The sequence below is a fragment of the Grus americana genome, chromosome 1 (genome assembly GCF_028858705.1).
Source record: "Grus americana isolate bGruAme1 chromosome 1, bGruAme1.mat, whole genome shotgun sequence".
Lineage (NCBI taxonomy): Eukaryota > Metazoa > Chordata > Aves > Gruiformes > Gruidae > Grus > Grus americana.
Window position 1 is genome coordinate 78774396 of NC_072852.1, and position 22842 is coordinate 78797237.

Below are 22842 nucleotides of genomic sequence, written 5' to 3' on the forward strand. Positions count from 1 at the left end.
CGTGTGTGCACATCTCTAACTCCTCTCATTTATTCCCCATGCTACGTGCGTTTGCATAGAGGCATAAGCTGGGCCCCCAGTGAAGCTGACCTACTGGCTGGAATTCCTTTGTGTTGCACTTCAGGTGCTCTCCTGCTGACCTGTGATCCTTGTCCAGGCTCTGGGCATCTATTGCTGGCACTGGCATCAAACTGGTAGGAGTGGGGTGGATTGAGGTTCCCCTCCTCTGGCAACTTCAGTTTAAAGCCCTTTAGTTAGAAGCCAAACTTCTCACTTGTAGATGAAAACTTGATCTCTCTTAAAACATCAAGCAGAAAGCTTTGATGGATGGAGGGAGTTCCCCACTGGGAAACAATATGGAAATTTTAAACTTTTCTGTAAGCTTTGAGCAGGAGAGGAACATATAGACCATGATGAACTGCAAAGGAGGGGACAGCCTGTAAAAGGGGCAGGCTGCTGCTGAAGAAGGAGGTACCAGCCTGTGAAAAGTCAGAAAAAACTCAGAACATAAGACGTACCTCTCATAATGTGGTACTACATATAGCCGCCTACTTCATTTTTAGTTTTGACAGAAATGAGATTGCTATGTGGTTATTTCCCGTGATATCCATATGAAATAGGAAATGTAGTGAACTATGGCTCAGAGCTGCTGAGGAAGGGTTGGTGTTTCATTAGTATCAAGTATGATTGCATAAACAGGTCTGAAATTGAAGGCTGTGCTAGGAAAGGAGTGAAGCAAAGTGAAATGCAAACAAAAATATTGCCATAAACTAAACAGCAAGACAGAAAGGTTATGGGGTTCTTTTCAAAAAGTTGAGGAAATCAGCTTCCTCCACTTTTTCCAATTCTTCAAAATTGAATCTAACACTGAATGAAATTTTTTCTACTTAACAAAAGTATGGAACATTGATGCTTCTCTAAGTGTAGCATTTGCAATACCATCATCATTGCTGAAACATAACCTTAATGATAATTTAAGCCCCTGTTACAGGTCTTTCAGCTGCTCTTGAACCTCATCTATTTTCAGGAGCAATCTGCTCATCTTTGACACCCCAGAATGGCAGAAATCAATGTGTTATTATGCTGTAAGAACAACTGAAAAGCAAAGTCTTGAACTTGATAAGAAAACTATAACCTTCTTTTATGTTCACAACTTTGCCTTCCACAAAATGTAATTTAAAGAGAGAATTTAAGAACTTTATCTTGGAAATACTCCTTCCTCCAGGCAGAGTTAGCTCACAGATCTTCTACTAGATTCTGCCACTACGAAAATATTAGGAAAAAAATAAAGGAATGATAGGAAGATCCAGCATCGACTTCACTGCTAGAAAAGTGTTCAATTATGAGAAATAGACCTCCAAGGGCCACACAGGAAGAAACAGATACTTAATAATCATGAGTCCCAAAAACAAACCACAGAACTGCAGCAAAACACTTGCTGAAAATGACATCCCAAAATTTTGAGAAAGACGGCTGAAATGGGGAATAAAATTTATGGTTAGGGAAACAGTGATGGATATTCAGAAAAGACAACACACTCTGAGGAGATTTTTAAAATCTATGAGTCTAACTCTCCTTTCACTCCTACCCAGGTAAGCTTGCCTCAGTCTGGCACCTGGGTTAGTTGGGCCACAACTTTGTACTGGGATAGACACGGATAAGGCAAGTAAATTAATAAAAGAATGTGTAAGGCTAAATCTTGAGCAGAAAGGTTAATACTTCCAGCACATTTTTAATTACAGAATTGCAGATTTTTCACTTGTGATTTGTGATTCATCTTATAAAGCATAAATTTACAGTTCACCGTATGTATTTTGTTCTTCCACAATGAATCTACAAGATTTTTTTATAGCTTTTCATTGTGCTAACAGTATGCTCCCAGAAGTAAACTGATTTATCTTCCCCCCTCCCCCCCCACCCTTCCCGCCAACAAATTGAAGAAAATCACAGTTCTGCGGTTCAGCTCACCAAAGGTGAGTCTTTATTCAGCAAAACGAGTGTGCTGACCTACCCAGGTCTGGGCACCAGACAGGAACAGAGCAGAACACGTATACATAGACACAACCCCCCCTTCAGAACTCTATATTGTACCTGAGGTAGCACTGCTGGTCCTTGTCCTGCCAACCTCTGCAAGGAGCTGACCTGAGGAACCTTAATGGGCACTGCAGTGATAGTTCCCAAAGTCTGTTGGAAGAAAAACAGTTGAACAGCGTTTAAAACACTTGCACAGCTTCCCCCGATAGTCTCTGCCCTACCCAGCAGCTCCCCTTCCAGCTCTTTGTCTCTTCCCTACTTATGACGGAAGGGTATAATACACGAGTCCATGTGAAGCTCGCTCTCTCCTGCTAAAGTCTCAGAGACTCTTCCTTCTCTTTAACCTTCTCTACAAAGCACTGTTAAGTAAAGCCTATCGTCTCCTTAGAGCATTTGGTAATTCTCAGTGCAAAGGATACGTCTCATTGTTGTGACGTTTTTTTGGTGCACAAAGAAAATACAAGTGTGCTGCCATGGCTGAAGGCTGTCTAGGCACTAGCTTGTTTTCGAAAGAGATCTGAAGAAAGGTGAAACGCACCACAGTGAAACTTCAAAATGTGCATTGTTAAGATGATGCATTTCACGGTAGCCAGGGTCACAAAAGAAGTTCACTGTGACTTAGTAAATAGTAAATACTGAATTATTAAAACTGCAAGCTACCTATAAATCTACTACAGCATACTGTAACATAACATTCAGCTAAGACAACATCCATTTAGGTCAACACAGCAGCTGTTACTATCCATGTTTATTTTCTCTACTCACCCTTCTCTTAGTTGTATAACAAATTTATTCAAAGCTTATTTAAGATAAAATAGACTATTTCATTTGGAAGGAACCTACAACAGTCATCTAGTCCAACTGCCTGACCCATTCAGGGCTGACCAAAGTTAAAGCATATTGGGGCATCAACTACCTCTCCAGGAAGCCTGTTCCAGGGTTTGGCCACCCTCTTGGTAAAGAAATGGCTCCTAATGTCCAATCTAAACCTCCCTTGGCGCAGCTCTGAACCATTCCCACGCGTCCTGTCACTGGATCCCAAGGAGAAGAGCTCAGCACCTCCCTCCCCACGTCCCCTCCTCAGGAAGCTGCAGAGAGCCATCAGGTCGCCCCTCAGCCTCCTTCTCTCCAAACCAGACAAGCCCGAAGTCCTCAGCTGTTCCTCACAGGACATTCCTTCCAGCCCTTCAGCAGCTTTGTTGCCCTCCTCTGGACACATTCAAGGACCTTCACATCCCTCTGAAATGGTGGGGCCCAGAACTGCACGCAGTGTTCAAGGTGTGACCGCACCAACGCTGAGTACAGCGGGATAATCCCCTCTTTTGACCAGCTGGTTACGCTGTGTTTGATGCCCCCCAGGATGGGGTTTGCCCTCTTGGCTGCCAGGCGACACCGCTGACTCCTGTTGAGCCGCTGCTGACCAGCACCCCCAGATGCCTTTCTGCAGGGTGGCTCTCCAGCCACTCCTCTCCCACCTTGCACTTGTGCCCGGCATTACTCCGTCCTTGGTGCAGAATCTGGCATTTCGACTTGTTAAATTTCATCCCATTAATCATAGCCCAATGCTCCAATCTATCCAGATCCCTCTGCAAGACCTCGTGTCCCTCAAGAGAGCCAACAGCACCTCCCCGTTTGGTATCATCAGCAAACTTGCTAATGGTGCGTTCAACTCCTGCATCCAGATCATTGATGAATACATTGATCAGAACTGGCCCTGGAATTGAGCCCTGAGGGGCACCACTGGTGACCGGTTGCCAGCCAGATGTAGCCCCATTCACTACAACCCTTTGAGCTCTGCCCTTCAGCCAGTTCTTCACCCAGTGCACCCGCTCATCCCCCAGTTGGACAACTGGTCCAGAAGGATGCTGTGAGGGACAGTATCAAAAGCCTTCCTAAAATCCGGAAAAACTACATCCACCACCTTCCCTTCATCCACCAGGTGGGTGACCCTATCATAGGAGGATATCAAATTAGTTAAACAGGACTTTCCTTTTGTGAACCCATGTTGCCTGTCCCTGATGACTGCATTATTCTTTAAATGCCTTTCAGTAGTACCCAGTATAAGATATTTGAGGTAGCTCCTTCTATGAGCAAATATATTGCTGCATTCTACATAAAGTTTACTTTGTAGATGGAGAAATGATACTTTTTAGCCCCGTATTATCTTCATGCCTTATGAATATAGTTGGATGCCAAGAGCAAACAAATTATATTTCTGTAATACAGTCAAGCACACACAAGTTTCCCCCCTCAAAAAAAAAAAAGAAAAAAAATCTGTGCTTGTTTTGCTCCAATCCTTTGCTGACTTTTCATCTATCTGTAGTGATACGGATATCTACAGATGTACATTTACGTGTTCTGTTATGGATGGTCTGAACGTCACCTCACCCATAGAGCCTCCTAAAATACTGGATCTGAGATGTTGTAAATAACTTGTACTTTATTTTCTCCATTAAAAAGGACAGACAACTTACAAATTTAAGATTGGGCCATAGGTCTAAAGCACATAGCTAACTTTTCCCCTTCGACCTCTTTCATTCCTTCATCCCTGATTACAGTTCATATTTTGGTGAATTGGCTAATATTCTTAAGGCGAGGTTTTATAACTTCTATCTAACGTTTCTTAATTGCTGTTGGGACGACATGGCAATATAAGCAAGCAGATGATTGTCATTATAACAGCAAGAGACACTTAGTCACTGATCACAAAAACTTATCAGGCTGCTAGAAATAGCAAATAAGGAAAGAAAAATAGATTCAACTGAATTTCTCTAAATTTAACTCCCCTCAAAACAAAAGTATTGGATGACAGCCAGTAAGATAAAATATGCTAATATTACCCCAATCTGGTAACGAAATTTGTCAATAGAATGGAAACTATAATGTAATCAGCTCAAGGAAAGCAAAACTGTGTCAGGTCCATGCCGATATGTTCTCCTCAGCCCTCAGCAAGAGAGTGGTAAAACAGTCTGTTTCATTCTAACTACAGTGTTTGATAAGAATACCATGCATTTTCATGCAGAATATTTTTAATAAACTTGTCCTACAGAGTTTATATTTTTAACTCTGCTACTCCTCTTGGAGACATTTGGGGGTGTGATATTATATATTCAGCAAAGATTAAAATTTGCATAAGATTCGCCTGAGTTAAACGACGAGAGCTGTACAGTTATAAACATGCAAGGCAATTTTTCCTGAGTACTGGTGGATTATCAGTACCCTGGATTATCCATGGAAAAATATACTCCATTAAAATTCTGTTTTGAGCCAAGGGCAGAGCAGGGGGGGGACACGGGCAAAGAAAGCAGCATTTCCACCCACGGGTGCCAGAACAAGTAAGTTATCCCTATAGGGTGACACATGGAATAAAAACAACAGGAAGGATACTAAAAACTATCTGAATGAATGACTTCTTTGCCCTGTCTACGACATCACAGCCTCACACATCGGGAAGAACAACATGATGAATTCCTGCAGTGTGGAGAGAAGGAGAACTTGAGCTGCCACCTGCTGCTGTTGCCACTTAGACATATCACAACTTCCCGCTTTGTATTAGCATGAACTAAAATTAATTCAGGCCACTTTGCTTTTTAAGGTGAATACCAAAATGAAATTTCCAACCCACACTGGAGGAACTGAAAGTTTATTACAAGTATGATCCATATTTTCCCTCCATCCCAACACTGTTTATAAATAGACTGAGATTTCTTTCACAACGTAGTGAAGCCTGAGTTTTTCCCTGGAAACACCAGGAGCACCACAGCTTCTCCTGGGCTCCATACATACCCTCTACAGAAAGTCAAAACAAGAAGTTCTTCCTTCTGGAAGGTTGTGCTTAAAGTGTGGCTGCACCTCTCGTCATTTTTATATATGCTACCTCTGACCTTGAAAATACACATTTTGATATTCCTGTTCCTACAGATACAAGTGGATTTGCAAGGATTTTCAAACTGCACAACAGAATACCACGTATTAAAATCCAAAGTGGCAACACTGAGTGAAATCAGGAATTGACTATAAAGATAAGAACCAAATTACTCAGAAGTTAGATAAGATACGGTTATCAATTGGTAGGATGCACAAAAACTCCACGTCTGAGCAACAAATCACTTTTCTTGTACTACTTCAAATATCAATCACAAGAAAACAAAACAAAACAAAACAACCCTGAACAAAACACAACAAACCAACTCTGTCTAGAAGCGAAGGGCTCTGTCCCGTGAGGAAGGAGCTCCTCAGCCTCTGGGTGCATCCTTGGGCCAATTCTGGCTTACGTTTCAAAACACTGAACGACTGAGCCAAAAGGAATGGAAACGAGAGAAGAAACAAGAAATGCCATAAAACTACTCTGCACTGTTTTCTTAGCTTCACTTGAAGACAAAGCCAGGATGTATTGGCTGTGGGTATCAGAGAAATGAACTATCATTAGTTCTGTCACCTGCACTCTCAAAAAATTTGTTGGATTTATTTTCCTGAAGTAGGAGTTCTGTAGGGATCTCGAGAGAACAAAAACAAATTATGGCATTGTTAGGTTATGAAATTTTCAGTGACAAAGATGCAGCCTCCTGTTTACAAACGTTTTTATAGTAAGGATCCGTTATTTAATATTCAAGGAAACAATCTCAGTATAAAAATCATATGGCCAAGGGAAAATTCAAAACTTTAATCTCACATTAATAATAGCACTATAGTATGTTCAGACAGAGAGATATGTAAGAATCTATTTTACTTTTCACTATTTACATTGTTTTGTTATTGTTTCCCAGCTTGGGCAATAAATAGTTGAAGCTGTTGTGTCAGCAGAATTCGATGACAGAAACCTCTGTACTTTTCCTGTAACACATTTCATCTGTTATCTCAGGGTACTTCACCTAGGTCAGTATTATTGTCTACATTTTAGCGATGAAAAAAATCAAGATTTAGAGGTAAAATAATGTTGTCAGGGCTAGACTGTTGAACAGGTGGAAATGCAAGCCAGACTCCTATCTTCCAGCGTCTCGTCCATGTGATTGATTACCTCATCTCATCTATTGATGCAAAATCACATCTGAGTCACCTAATTTTTAGGTCAGATTTTAATGATCAGACCAGGATGTCTCCATGATGATGGGTGAAAGAGGTGAAGTATAAAAGAGAGGGAATGGCAGTTGCGGTCTCCGCAATGCAGGAGGTGCAGGTGCTGGAACGGGTGGTTGGGCAGTTTGGCTCTGGGTACATTTTTCAGTGCGTTTCAGAGCACCGCTTTGTTCCAATTTAAGTGGTAAATAAATGAGCAGAGAAAACCATTTGCCTGGCAAACAAAAAAAGTAAATGTCTGATGTTCTTGGCCAGGCAATGAGGACTGGAAAAACTCCCCGTGGCTCAAGCCGTAACGGGACAAACACTGCTCACGCTCACCTTAATGCTTCAGTTCTAACTGGGTCCTCAGCTCAAGCCCAGGGGCTGCGAGAGGTGGATAATCAAGATTCCTCCCCTCCAAAAAGGGAAATGTACTTCTTTTTCCTCCTGTTAACAGTGACACCTATTTTTCGCTCACAAACTGTCCGGGCTTGCCATGGTGAGCCTGGTGGATCAAAGACTTGTCACTCACTGATTCCACACTATCATTTTCATCCATGTAGGCCTTTTTTTTTTCCTCCTTCCTTTTTTTCCAATTTGTCCAAAGAGCAAGCTGGTGCACATTCCTATAAACCTTTAATTAACAAGCTGAAAAGACATTTTTCTGGCAATGCCTGACCTTTAAGCACTTTGTATGAATTTATCGATACCAGCAGAAACAATAATTTAAAAGGTTATTTTATGAGTGCTGAATAGTTTATGGCAGCACTTTTGTCAAGATAAATGAGTTTCTTATTACTACATTTACAGCTCTAAGCATTTTAATAAAAAAGGTCCATAAAAGTCAAAGATAACTCCAAATCTCTCCTCTGTCTAAGTCTATTTGGGCTTTTCTGGTGACCCCCTGAAACACCTACAACGTGGAGGGAGCACTGAAATGTGCAGTGCTGGGGGAAAGTGAAGAGCCAAGTTTCAGTTTGCCTCAGAATTGTTTTGATTTGACTTTATGCCTTAAGCCAGATTTACTATCTTTATACTGAGAATTTATTTTTTTTTCCCCAAGCAAAAACAAATTCATCAGGTATATTTCCTACTGTCTATTTCACTAAACTTTACATCCGGCAGCACTTACTATCCCAGGGAAGCAACTGGGAGCTCACGACCCCTTGCTAACTCCTGCCTCAAGCACCAGCCCCAGTGCTGGCCTGGAACAGGACCCTCAGCCACCACCTCACCCATCGTAGGAGTTACTGGCTAATCAACGCACATGGCTGCAACACAAACCACTTCCAAACCCATTCTTCAGTGACCTAGACTGAGCAGACAGGTATCTGGCATGTCAGGGGACACCTTTTTGGCTTGAGCAATCCACAGACGCCCTCGGACAGGAAGCGCAGCAGGCTCACTGTGTAGGTGACCTGCAATCTCAGCTCTTGGGTAAATGTCATCCAGTAGCAAGCTCCAAAGGGTCACATTTTGAATTGCAAAAACAGGTGAAGAGAAGCAAATGAAATAATCTTTTTCAGTGGTCAGTTTACTCACTAAGAAAATAATAAAGATAAGAATGGGAAAAAAAAAAAAGAAAACCAACCCCAAAGCCCTAAAACAGGAGGACACAATTGTATTGAAAGCCAAAAAAGCTGTTCCTCCTGTGTAACCAAAAGAAAAGGAAAACTTTAGGGCATATTGCCAAGTGCAGTTAAAAAAGAAAATCACTTCTGGCCCTCAATTCTCCTATTAATACCCAATAGCATTGTAACTATTTGCTGTATTTTCTCCTCCTGTGCTTCTCCTGCATTAAATCAACACCATCCCTAGATCAAGGCTCTCAAGGAGAACCGAGGGACAGGAGTGTAGGGACAGTGGCAAGTAGAAGACATAAAAAGTGAAACAAAGAAGTATGGTACGGACAGAGAATAAGAATTGAAAGGAAGAAGGCTAGAGATGGTTAGAGGATAAAAGGATGCTGAGGCAGAAACAAGGAGGAGATTTACATCGTCGATGATCAGACTAAGGGCCATACATTCAGTTTCCTACTGTCTATTATGTTATGACTTCTTTAGTCAATGCCTGTGTTTTTAAATCCATGACTTATACACATTTGTGATTTTAGTAAACTTCCACATTTCAGCCCTGAATAGAGATATACAGATACAGAGATATGTATCTCTACTTCATTGAAAGATATTTACATTTTACTCAGTTTGGGTAAATCCATTTGTCAGAGCATTGCTATGTTTGCTTTGAATTACAAATTCCCTTCCCCCCCGCCCCCCCTCCCCGCATTGGGATGTACTAACAGAAGCTTAAAGACCCGTTCGTACGATTCATTATCCGTACAAACTCATTGTTGAGCTTGGGTATGTGAGCAATTTAGGATTAGATCACAGACGTAAAACTGTTAGGGGACACAAGTCTCCTCCCATGCCAGAATTACACCAGTACAGATAAAATCACTGAAGTTGATCACTGAAGAGAATCAGACTCAATGAGTAGCAGAAGGTTAAATAGCCGCATAGTTTCAAAAGCCTTTCACTACAGCATGTTACCAAAATAAATACTTAACTAGGGAACATATGGGTTTGTTATATCTTAGCAGAACAGTTCAATTATTTGAGTTGAACTGACACTGCACTGCTGTATTATTTGCAAACTATTTTATACTGGCATCTATACCGCAGCACAAATATTGTGTTCCTACAATGCACTATAGAAATACTAATCTTTTTCTTTTTAAAGTGCATATGCATCTCTCCAAGATCTAGGTCTTCTTCGTGTTGCAAATAAGACACCTAAGCTATTAAAAAAATGTTTTTGTCTGTTATGTGTTCAATATTGGCAACAACAGTTTTACAGAATGGATTTTTAATGTGGTAGTGACAGGGGAACAGATTGCTATGGCAACAGCAAAGATGAAAATTCTTAACCTGAATGGATCGTCACTGAAGTAATTGCAGGTTTTTTTACCCATTCTACATCCATTTTACAACTTGAATGCTGCATTCAACCTTGAGCTTGCTTTATATAAATGCCAAGCACTATATGGAACCTCCAAGTTCATTTGACTTAAAACTTGCTGCACCTTACCTCAATAATCCAGGGTACTTGCTGTCCTCTAGCTAACCTAAACATCTGAATGCTATTATTTTTCCATATAGTCCACCAGTAAAAGCACTGTGCACTCAGATACAACTTTGAGGCTCCTGCATGATGTGTGCACATGCATATTTTTTCTTTCCCTCTAGACTTAACTTCTACAAAAATCTGCGGAAATCATTCTTCATTTTCAAAGTATTGTGAAATCACTGTGCATTGTATTTCTAATAATCTGGTGAAATAATGGTATGCTTTAGTTTCATACTCAGATTGTATCTCAAAGAGACTGCAATTCAGACAGATATTTTGTGTAAACAGTAGTTTAATTGGGATTTCATAGAAATGTAAAGATTTCTCTTCCAGCTTTTAAAAGTGTTTGGTTTTTACCCACTTCCTTTCTCTCTATTCAGAAGTCATTAATCACGCTCCTGTATGCACATTTATTATTGTTACAGACAATCAGAAACACAACAAGCCCTGTTGCTTTTTTAAAATATCGGTATTTTTGAAACCACCCTTTCTTCGCCCACTAGAAATACCATTTAAACCAAGCACTGCTATAGGCAATTAACGGCAACTGAAACTACGCCGGATGCTTTTGCACTGAAACAGCCGGCAGCTGCTCCCACTGCCCGTTACCAGGCCCAGCACCCGGGTAGCAACAAGCAGCAGGAGGCGAGGTACCACCTTAAATTCCAAATCTGCTTTGAAAAAACCACAGCGTGACCAAATCTTTAATTGCTGCTGTGGTATTCCTACTCGTCCCTTTCACCACCACTCATCTGCAAGGAAACCCGCAGTGGTATCAAAGCTCATGAGGGTATCAGAGGAGTATATGCAGAGATAAAGCAAACAATTTTCTGCTTTTACCGCAGCTCTTTGGCTTTTCAGAGCGCCATCTAATTTATCTCTGCTTTTACCACAGCTCTCAGACTTTTCAGACCACTATCTCTACTTCTTGCCGCTTGCACATTCCCATCTGGGTAAATTCAGAAATACAAACTCAGTCTGAACACACTGTGGGCATGTGTCCATTGCTGTATTCTGGCAAAGGAAAAACAGGATGAATAAAGTTCATGAGTTTCCCTGGTTCAGAAATCCCACTGGTTACTTACACGAGAGGATAGATAGCTGTGCCAAATACCTTTTCTTCAACGCAGCTTCCATCACATTATTTACCGGTTAGTATTTTTATGAAGGCACCCTTATTTTTTTCAAGGGAAACAGAATTTTCCCTTAGTCATCAGCTCGAAGATCAGGGGGTGGGGAAAGAAGGAAGTTCATTAGCATGTACATACCTGTTCTGTGATTTGAAGCTTTATTCAGAAATCAAATTCAATTAATTAAGTCTCCACCTCCTGCACAAATGAGTATAGTCTCACCGAGTTGTAACACCACCACTCAGCAGCTGTGATCACACCTATAGTCTCTTGCTCAGCTGATCCGTAAAAGATTTGCTGTTTAACTACTAAACTGTTCCAGGTTGATGTTGTTTTTAATGACTAATGTCTTTTACTTACTTATTCTTGCTTCTGCAGAAATATTTCTGACTAAAGAGAAAAATGCACGCACAGCGTGTCACAGAAAGCAGATTCTAGCCTCTCTCTCAAGCGAGTTTAGGCATGAGTAAAAATCTTCAGCAGAGCCCCCAGCAGCTGCTAAAGTACTACTGCTCTACCCCAGTTGCTGGACATGAGGATTAGGGTATGGGAAGAGATGCTGGGGGGAGGAAAAATGATGGAGGAGCAGACAGACCATCATTCCTGAATGATTTAGGAATGCCACCTATCAGAACGGCCCATGCGGCCTATTAGGAGCCACTGAAAAATCATCTTCCAAATCTTTCCACCTCAGCACCCACAGGGCTCAGAGCTGCTTTGGCAGTTCTCGCTCTGAGTTTTTATTGTGCGCTGTTTAGTCACTCCGAAGAACGGGAAAACGCGGGGGGAGTGACAGCCTGAGACGCTCCGCTTGCTCACGGCCACACCGCCCCTTTTGTCAGGCCCCGAGCTGAGCTCAGTCAGCTTGCTAACCAGCATAAAGAAAGTTTTCTCCTAGCTGAATTAGCTTGGGGAAGTATCCGACAAGCAACAGAATAAATACAAGGGAAAAAGCAACATTTCTTAGCTGGGGGGGAGGGAGGGGAAGAGAAAAACACACAGAGGCAGGGGAACAGAAAAATGGAATGATGGTTCCAAGCTTTTTTGGAGAAAGCAAGCTATTAGATCAGCTCAGCCATAACAACTGGATGCTGTCAGCAAAAATAACTTCCTTGACTATACAACTTGGGGAAGGAACATGAAGACTTTGCCTGAATTTCATATAAAGTGTGTATAAATATGACTTATCTTAAAATTCTACCGTTAAGATAATTAGTTAGAAAAAAGGAAGCAATAACTTTCCCAAGAAATGTTAACTTGAATGTGCAGAACATCCCATCAGCTTGCTTTATTTATCTGTAGGCAGATTACTCAGCAATATCGAGCCACTCGCCCATCAACAAAAGCCAGTGGGAAATACTGCTTTAGTACAGCACGGCTGAATTATCGTTGCTATTGAACACTTAACTTTGGTATTCCACAGTCCTAGGACTGCAGCTGTGAAAAATCATTGTAGATGTTGCCACATAGGTGCCGCCTTCTAATTAAAAGAAAATACTGAAATACAGCAGCACCTTATTTAGTTTTGGAGGGTGATAAACTCTACAGTATTCACTTACAAATGTAGTTGATTCTTTGATGATCCAAATAAAAATGCTGATGTTTTATGTTGATTTGTTCAGACACTAACAGGATTTGGCAAATTTATGCTTATATAAATTCATAAATATATACATAAGATACATACATATACACTATATGTATGTGAATACACAAACACACGCTTCAGAACACATAATAATATATTATACATAATACTTTTCCGGAGCTGCAAATATCCCAAAATGAGTACCAGTGTTTCCCTACAATGACAGAGCCAGGAAATCTTAAGAGTTAGTAAGTAGAAAATCTCCTCTTCTTCCTGTGATGCTGCAGTAACATTAGTGCCAGCAGAACTAGCCTTATAAATGCTAAACTCAGCAACGGTTCCTTTGCTTCAGAGCATAGAAATTGTATCTGTTTCTGGAGTGCAGAAATTTTAAGAAGAAAACCAGAAAAACAAGCAAACAACAACTCTGGTCTACTGTCTAGCCCATGTGACTTTTTCTGGCTCCTACTTAGGATGTTTCATCCTGCTAGTCCCAGATAAACCTGGATACTGGGACATCTTCCAAGGTCCTAGTAGGCTGAGTTTCAGAAAAAGCCCCAAGGTGCCTGTGTCCAACCTAGCTCCAGCTAAAGAGTTCAAAATCACCTTCTCAACACCCCCGCCCCAGCTGCTGTCAAGCTTTAAAGACAGTAAAATCCTCATGTGCTTCAGATTTAACCATTAATATTCTCTGGACACCTGAAAGTTTGCTTCTTGGCAAGCCTGGAAACATCAACTTTGAGGTGTCAACAACTAGAACGGAATCCACAAACGCGCGAAGGTATCGCACAGTACAATGTCCAGCTCTTAGGTGCCTTACTGCAGTTCTTAATTAGGCACCCGAGTTTCCCTGTGCAGGGCATGCAAAGAGTATGGCGGGGCACCTTGGGAAGAAATTTGCAGACCAGGACCCAAGGGCAGAAGACAGAGGTCTAGACAGATGTGCTCAATAGGAGTGTTTTACTGTGTTACTGACTCCAGGCCTTGGTACGTTGCTCTGAAAGAGGAGACCTGCTTCATTCCCGCTGGGATTCACCTCCCTGAGCCCCCTCCTGGAGACTAATCTGTGTTCAACCACCTTCATTCAAACCACACTCCGAGAAAGCTTTCCTTTCTTCCTCCTTCCCATCTTCCCCTTCAAACAGTTTCTCAGGAGTTCAATCACCTACTCCAGAGAAGGAAGATTTCAGTTCCTACACTCACACATGGCTCTGTAAGCCATTTAACTATCTGAACATACTTGGGAGAAAGATGACTCTTCCAAGCTCTTCTGCTAAATTAGTCAGTGAGAGAAGAAAGAATGGGGTCTTGTGTCCCAGCAGTTAGAGAACTCTTGGGGGAAAAGTCAACTGATAATTCCAATCAATGCTTTGGCCACCTTCTTGTTCAACCCTGTTAATATAATAGCGGTTCTTACAACACCCCAGTGCAAACATTTTGGCGCACAGGGAATATGACGAGCCGCAACAGAGGCATTTATGGATTTCACCTGGGTCCAGACTTGAAAGCTACTGAGAAGAGTTTGAGGATCTAAGTTTTGAACTCCAGACAGCTAGGTGCACTTCAACACTGAAGTACTTCCAAAGATTTAGTCTAAATCTCTTTTGCTAGAAATAAAAGACATCGGGAGAAAATATGTCCTATGTTCTCAGTTTGCATACTTTGCAAATTAGACAGCACAACAATAATGTCTTCATAAAGGCAGAACCAGGAACCTTTACGAGTCTTAGCTCAATGAAGGTCTGTGCATGTATCCATACGGAGATCACTGCAGAGATCGGGACTTCAACCCAGCCATTCCCAGAGCTAAAAGGGGAAATACTATATTCTTTTTTTTTTTTTTAATTGGACAATTGTGTCTTAAATCCAAAACAACTGCCAGGAAACACAAAGAGAATTTTACTACCTGAAATTTCTATTAATTTTTTAGACTGACTGGCTCTTACTCAAGCAGGGCTATTTATATCGTGCCATTGACCCAAAAAGCAAAATGTTGGTAAGGGATGCTATTCAGGTCTTCAGTTTTCTTTTAACTGCAGACATGAAAGTTCTGCAAAGTCTACACCCTGACACTGTAAATTGCAAAATCATAAAATTCAGGATGAACAGGTCACAAAGATTTATTTTTTTAAATCAAAAGTTCCTTTTCAAAGAAAATGTAATAATAATCATTAATGGCATACTAAGCCTATTGTATTGTTATTAGGAAAAAGGTTAGAGACATCCTAGTGATGTAATCTTGTAGAATAACTCAGCTGGTATGAATCTAGCTTCACTATACTTGACTTCAGTGGAGATATTCCAAATTCACACATTTGAAAATGCTCATAAAATTTGTTGAGTACTACTTTGTTATTAAGAAGACTTATAAACTTGAACTTACTGAAGGCCCTCGTGTATTTCAACCCATAGGTTGATTCTGGTTCTATGTAATAACTTCTAAATTCAGAAACAATTTCTGAGCTCAGGCTAGAGGAGCCAGAGTTCGAGCTCATATTCCTCAAGACTTGAGAACAAAGTGTAAACACTTTGACCAATCATAGTGGTGGTTCAAAGCCACTCACTCTGGCTTTAAAGCCCACATTAAGAACACAGATATAGCAGAAACCTGAAGCTTTTTATCTTCTCGTACTTATTAGGGAGGTTGGGCTTTTCTTTTCCAGCAATACTAACAAATGCAGTGTGTAATTTCCTGTATAACAAGAAACATTAAAAAGTGATACAGGTCAACAGAACATAGATTATTGGCTTATATTTTGAAAAGACGAGTGCAGGAGAAAATTAATATAGTAATGTTTCTCAGCGGATAGGGTGGTGGGATTTTATTAGAGCAAACGCTAATTAATTACCACATATAGTCTCCTAAAATCATACCCTGCAGTATCCCTGCCAAATTTCTACAATATTCTCATTATGCTAAAATAGCTGTCTTTTAAAAATATGTTAGTGTACTGATTCTTTAAAGACAAAGGAATATTACATTAAATTAAACAAGGCTGACTCGTGGTTTTATTTTACACCCGTAAGGACAGTAAACATTTAAGGTAAGACCCCTAAATCATCATTAGTACTTCAGGAAACTACAGGAAACACAATGTTACTTAAATCTTATCAAAGCTGTCATGCACTTTCTGGTATTACCTATTCAATCACAGCTAGTTCAGTGATCTTGTATGTAAAAATGAACTTATCTCCAATCCAGCCAGTCTCGTTGTTTGATTCAATGAGGGGTGCAACAATCAAGTTGTTTGTAATGTCACAATCCATCACTATACGTGCAAATTTGATGACACAGTCACTGAACTGGGGTCTTAATAAAATCAAACACGAGAAACAGGCTAAACAGAGGTCTATAATAAGGATCTCACTGAGGGGAAAAAAAACCACAACCAAACAACAGCTGTACCCATTAACTAAATGTCTTGTATAAAAGCAGTGGGGACATGTTCTTGCTTTCACTGGCCAAATCTCCAAGGGCAATATTTGGCCAAAGAATTAGAATAATCAAAAAGATTAAGACCCTGGCACAGAAAAGCAGGTAAATACAAACTCACTTACAAGCACATGACTAATGCTACTAAAGACGTGAACTATCTACATGTTAAACTCAGGGTTATGCTCAAGTGAAGGATAAACTTGAACCTGTTTTCTGAAATTACTGATATTGAAGCCTGATCGTAAGATCAACAAAAGAGAATTTTGGTTTGTCTTACCTTGCCTGGTACCTGGCTTATTTTAAAAAGGTCTATGTTTCAGTTTTCATAACGATAAAAATCCAAGTCCAATGCAAGCCTTTGTACTCAGAGGGCAAACCCGTGACTCAAGGCTACAGCGCACCTTCTGCGCAAGAATTATCTGCACTGAAGGAACATCAAGCCCAAGAGTGATTTAACAGCAGTCAAAGAAGAAACAGGCTCACGATAAATAAAAGTTAGTAACTAGTCTTTTCCCACCCATACACACATATACGAGTATCAAAAACACACGATATAGCTGTTAACAGGCATCCGCCAACACTCTGTCCTTGTCACTGATGGAAATTGAAATATATCTGTCTTGCCATTCAGCTATTCTCTAAATTTAGAGATGAACAAATTTGGTTAAATTTGGATCAGATCACTTTCTGACTCACATTATCCTGCAAGTTAGCAATCCTTCACATGTCACACGAAAAAGGCCACTGAATGTAATACATAATCTCTTACCTTGATGAGGCACTGCACACAGTCAAAGCAAGGAATACAAAAATATATCGCTAAAACCCAGGAAACCCATACAAACAATTCTGATCTAAACAGCAGAAGAGTGCTTATGTGTTGAAATATGCATTCAGAGAGCCAAATCTTTAACTAGTGGAAACTCACATAACTCCATCATTTTGAGCACAACTCTGTAGATTCCTAGGCAGCGAGGGTCTGCCCTTCCATATAGGAACATCTCCACAGACAGATTTTTTTTTTTTTTCTCTCTCACATACACAAACACTTTTAATTGCTTATTGTGTAGCAATTTAACTGGAATTTTTATAAAATGGCTGTGATGTGAAGAAAAGATAACAACTAAACCCTAACATCAATAAGTGCTAATAAATATTAATATAACATAAGCACCACTTTTATTGCAATGTGAAACCAGTTTATTATCCACAGATGAAATCAAATTGCTGCCTTTATTACTGTCAGGAATGACTTCTAAGATATTTCTATTTACTACTTAGGTATTCATCAGCACTCTGTATTTACATCATCTAGGCTCTCTCTCCCTCTCCCTCTCCCTCCCCTCCCCATTTATACATAAAATAATTTAAAAGCAGTATTTTCTGATACAGTTTTCCAAATAATTTAAATACAGACGCAAATGTACATTATGAGATTAGTAGCAGATCAATTGCCAAATCCTGATACGGTTATAACACCAACAGGAAATCTTATCATGCTTGTATTTGCAATATGAACGTTGAAAGAAGATAAATACAGAGTTTGCAGTCTGGTATCAAACACTCAAATTCCTGCAAATTATTCAACCACCCCACCAACTCCACGGATAATGAAAAAACCCCACCTTTTGACGATAAATGGAACTAAGACGTTTGGCGATAGTCCAAAGCCTTTCATTTCCTAAAGTGGTGCCTTTTATTAAAGTAACAGTACATGTAGAGTAAGTGGATGTTTTTATGCATCCTGTAATTTAGAAAACCTAAGAGATGATTTCCCCACCCCCAAAGTTGATCATCTTTCATTATTACAAACTGCACTTCAAGTTTGAATCACGCAGCCCTCAAATCTTCTATCCATCCCCTCGCATTCTTGCTCCCCCATTTTAAATAGAACTAACTTGAAAATTCTGACATTTTCAAGAATGCTTGCCTGGTAATTTCCGTGAGGCACAGACAGCCTCCAATTACAATGAAATAGCTACAGTGTATTACCATTTTTAGAGCATTCTTTGGTTTTCTGAAGTGAATCAAAGCTCTCCACGGGAGCTACTCTGATTAGCGTCAAAACAATAATGCGCTATGAACTCTCAGCATTCGAACAAGGGACTCGGAACTTTGTATGCATGGGTGATATATAAGCATGTACAAAATTAGCACAGAAACTTCCATAAGGGGGCTGTCTATATATTCCTACATTTTAAGACTTTCCTTACTAGGAAGTTAAAATAGCTCCCAAGGAAAGGCATGAAATTCAAGCAAATGCGTTTCCCTCCTTTAACCTGGTCTCTTTTGTTTGCTTCTCTATACACAGCGCAATTAATTACTTCTGGCTATGAGGACCTACGCATACCAACAGGCCGAGAGCTCCGCCGTGCTTCTGCAGCATCAGGAATCACTGACAAAACAAAAGTAGTTTTAGTTAACCTCCTTCCACTCGTGTTCCTCGGTAGAGACTCTTCCCAGACACGAGTAGGAGGAAGCTCCGTTCCGGGAGCACCGAAGCAGCGCGTCCACACCTACACCCACTTCGCGTGAACCTGCCGAGGGGACGTGTAGCGGCACGGAGGTTGCAGAGGACAGAACCATAGCACCGTCTCCAAAATTGAGACTCGCTATTGTTTCCTGGTCGTTTTGGTTCTTGCAGCGTGGTGTTTGCTTGCCAGTCCCCACAGAAACAAATTCGGAAAGGTTGCTCCTAGATTCTCACGACGAAGCGTCAGACAGTCAGCGTGAGTCCATTTTTGCTTATCCTTCCCTGCTGGATACTCCACTGCCTTCTCTGGGAATTTTTGGCTATGGAAGGAATACCACGTTGGGCCTAATCAGGTTTTATTCAGTTGCTGAGAGTCTTTATTCAGTCTTTGATACCCGTGGGTGTTTGACCCCGTTGTAGGCCAAATGAAAATGCAGATTGAGGAAAGCAGAAATCCACGCGCTTTAGATGTATTGACCATATACGTACGTCTGGGATATTTAAAAGGAAGGCATTTATAATCAGGAAGCATAAGTGCTTATTCTGACTCTGACATTTAAATATCCCATCAACAGCAACCAGCATCGCAAAACAGTTTAATTAACCTGAAAGGATGTAATTTTATGCTATTTAGCAAGAAATACAAAATTTAAAGTGCTTTTACGCGGTATATATCAGAGTAGTAAGGCCAAATCCTGCTCTTAACTACCCATATTTAAATATGGAGTAAATTCATGTACCTCCCTTAATAAACCTACAACTAAGATGGTGTAAATACAAGCAGAATCTGTCACACATACTCTATAATCCATCTCCTAAAATTACCATGCTCTTTACAATATTCTAAAGATAGAGTTAAAAGTTAGTAAAGCCCCAATGACAGAATGGATCACTGGATGGTGTGCGGGGCTGTGAATCCTTGGGGTTCTCTCTCTCTCTCCTCGTCTTTTTCTTTATTATCTTTATTATTATTTTCAATTTCATTTGGCTGAGCCACCTCTCTTCTTCTACATTTACACTTATCTCCTGAAGATAACTTGCCTTAAAGCTATCAAAGAATGATGCAGGAGATATAAAATAATATAAATTATTGTACAATATATTACATTATAGAAAAAATATATGTGATATATATTTCTATATAAATAATTTATATTTATATAAAATATATATTTATAAAATAACCCAATGTCTTTCTCGTACTCATACCCATGGTGTGGCTGACACCCTTCTGAAAGCCTGAGAGGTGCGGTCCACTGGACGAAAAGTAGGACTGTGACGGATGAATCGGGGCTCTCTCCTGCACTGTGACCCCAGAATTCACTTCATCTCTCTGCACTCTGATTCCCCCACAAATTTTGTCTTGCCTGCTTGCATTATATGCTCTTTAGCAGACGCTCCCTCCAACAGGTATGCCTTCAGTGTCTGCCATGGAGACCAAACAGGAAGGCTAATCAAGTAGTTAACGTGCTAATAAGACTCTGCTTCAACTCTCTGCCCTATTAGGGCATCTGTGTGTCCCCACAAGAAGAATTTCCAATGGGATTTAGGACAGGGACTACTTCAGAGAGTCTCAGTCTCCACCTCTGCCTGTTGTAATCTCTGCAAAGTTCTCAATATAGAATTCCCTACCTATGTTACTATTCTTCACAGCAGCTCAAGTGGGATCCCAGAGAAGGATTTTGGTCCTCAGGAGATCTCCGTAGGTTCCTCTAACACTGTCTACTAGGACCATACTTCAGAATTCCTCTGTCTGCAGTAACTCTGGTTTATGAACCCATGGGCATGACAGATGGGCAGTACCACAACCATCTCATCCTTGGGCCTGCCTGTTCAAAATCTTCCTGCCGCAGGCTTTCTCTGTAGTTCTATCCTGCATTGTTATTTCTAATAGAACACTGTTACCGCACCAAGTTGCCCTCATAAACTGGCAGAAGCAGATCGCTCAGAGTGTTAATTTGGCCTCAGCAGACCCAGCCCCCATTTCACATTTAGGGAGATCGTAAAAAACAGCACAATTTGGGGAAAGTCAATAGGAACTGTCACCCACACAGAGCAGTCATTGCTCTGTTCCTCCAGGAGAGACATCCAGAAACCAGCACAGTGCCAGATAAAATGAAGCTCAAGTAAGCCCTCAACACAACTCTTCAACATCTTGAAATTCATAAGCCGTTGCTGTTCAACCCATACCTGGAGAAGGATATAACTGGTGTGACGGTAAGACCAGAAGTCATGGACTCCAGATACGCAATGATTTTTTTGGTACATTACAGACAGCCTGGTAAAACTTCTGATGCCAACAAGACTGCTGGTCCTTCTGTAGATTGCCAAAATGACCGTGGTATTCATAACTCGAAATGCAATGTCTTCATTTTTCCCCTTCCCTAGACCTATGCAGAGCCTCTGGATCTTTCTTTTGTCCTTCCCTGTGCTCCCTAGTTCTCATTTCCACCTGCATCTCGGCATACTGGTGCTGAAGACTGAGCAGCAGATCAAGAAGTAACTATGAGGCAGATGAGTAAAGAGCTGTGGCAAGAGCTAAAAGGCACCACAGCATGCTCCAAGGACTTGTGGGACAGTTCTTGTTCCCCAGGACACCATGCACAGCATGGACATGTCTGAGGCATTCTCAAAATGATCAAAAAGGCCAGTAGTGTGGCTGCCAATAGAGGGACCCTGCCTAAGGCAACTCTTGGGAGCTTCCTGTGAAGAAGTATAAATGGATCCTTTATTTCTCAGTTTTCCAACAGCAAAACGTGGGATAATAGCACCTTAGTCATAACAACTCCATATTGCGAGGACAAATTAACTATTGCCATGTACTCAGACACTGTGGTAACGTGGATCGTAGAAAAAAAAAGCTATATATAGCCACATAACCAATACAGATAAAAATATCTATAAATAATACCTCTAAGTACAACTGCAATACAAATAATAAATAAAAGCCAAAAAGACTTAGTCATACACGCAGGTGGATTTCCAATTATGGAGGAAGCACTTTTACAGAGCGCAGAGTGGAGCACATTAAGTGGGTTGGTGAAGAGAAAGGTAATAAATCATTCTACAAATAAATTATTCTGAAAAATGGCCATCACAAGCAGAGGTATGTTCTTAAACTTCTGGAATGCATTTTTTTCTAGTAAACTGAATATACAGATAGCTAAGAAGTATATATGAGCATCCTGCTATCCGTATAAAAGTCACTGTTTCCTGAAAAAAAAAATGGACACCCATGTAGCCTGCTCAATCTAAACATGGATACAAGTAGTTCTTTGAGCTGTGGAGTTAATGAAGCATTTGTGGAGAACAGTTTACTATCTTGCCAAGAATTTATAGCACTATAAATCCTCATACTGTATTTTACTTTGAAATAACCTCCCTGTATAGACAAGCCCCAGGACGCAACAGCACCTGTGCACGGGGAAGCTTGCCGAACTTTCCTCCAGCTGACCCAGGGAACACACGAGTGGGAAGGAAAGCATGGAGAGGAGCAGGAGGCAGATTTTACGCTGTTCCTTGTGGACTCCTGACGGACAGGCAGTCAGTGCCTCGCTAAGATGTTTTCTAAGAGCGGCATAGAGTAACGGGGGACAGAGCATCACACCAGGAAAGAGACGGTTCTTTGATTACAGCTGTATCCAAACGTTCCTGCACCTAGTACCTACTTTGCACTCTAGAAGCCTCTGGGACTTAGGGTGGGCGACCGGCGCGCATACAGCACACGACCGGTATGCACAGAGAATACTGTTTATGCTGACAAAGCGAGAGCCAGCTCTGGCAGCACTCTCACCCCAGGGTCACGGGTGAGCAAAGCCAGCAACGCCGGGCTGTGCAGAGCGCGCTAAGCTGGCTGCAAACGACGTCTCTCTGGAACTAGAGAAGTGGAGCTGCCCGAGAGGCAAGGGTTGCCTTGAGCACTACCCAGTGTGCCGCTTCCAGGACACGACGACCCCTGCAGAACCACTCTGCCCCACGATCCTGCGGAGCAACTTGT

General features: G+C 41.0%; 1 protein-coding gene across 3 annotated transcripts in view; it reads right to left on the reverse strand.

Annotated features, from left to right (window-relative positions):
• Nucleotides 1-22842, reverse strand: part of PHF21B (PHD finger protein 21B) — a 170427-nt gene that overhangs the window by 40798 nt on the left and 106787 nt on the right. For all 3 annotated transcript variants that reach the window (XM_054834565.1, XM_054834555.1, XM_054834544.1), the window contains one exon: nt 2092-2184. In XM_054834565.1, coding sequence (XP_054690540.1) covers nt 2092-2184 — 93 coding nt within the window. The remainder of the gene's footprint in view (nt 1-2091; nt 2185-22842) is intronic.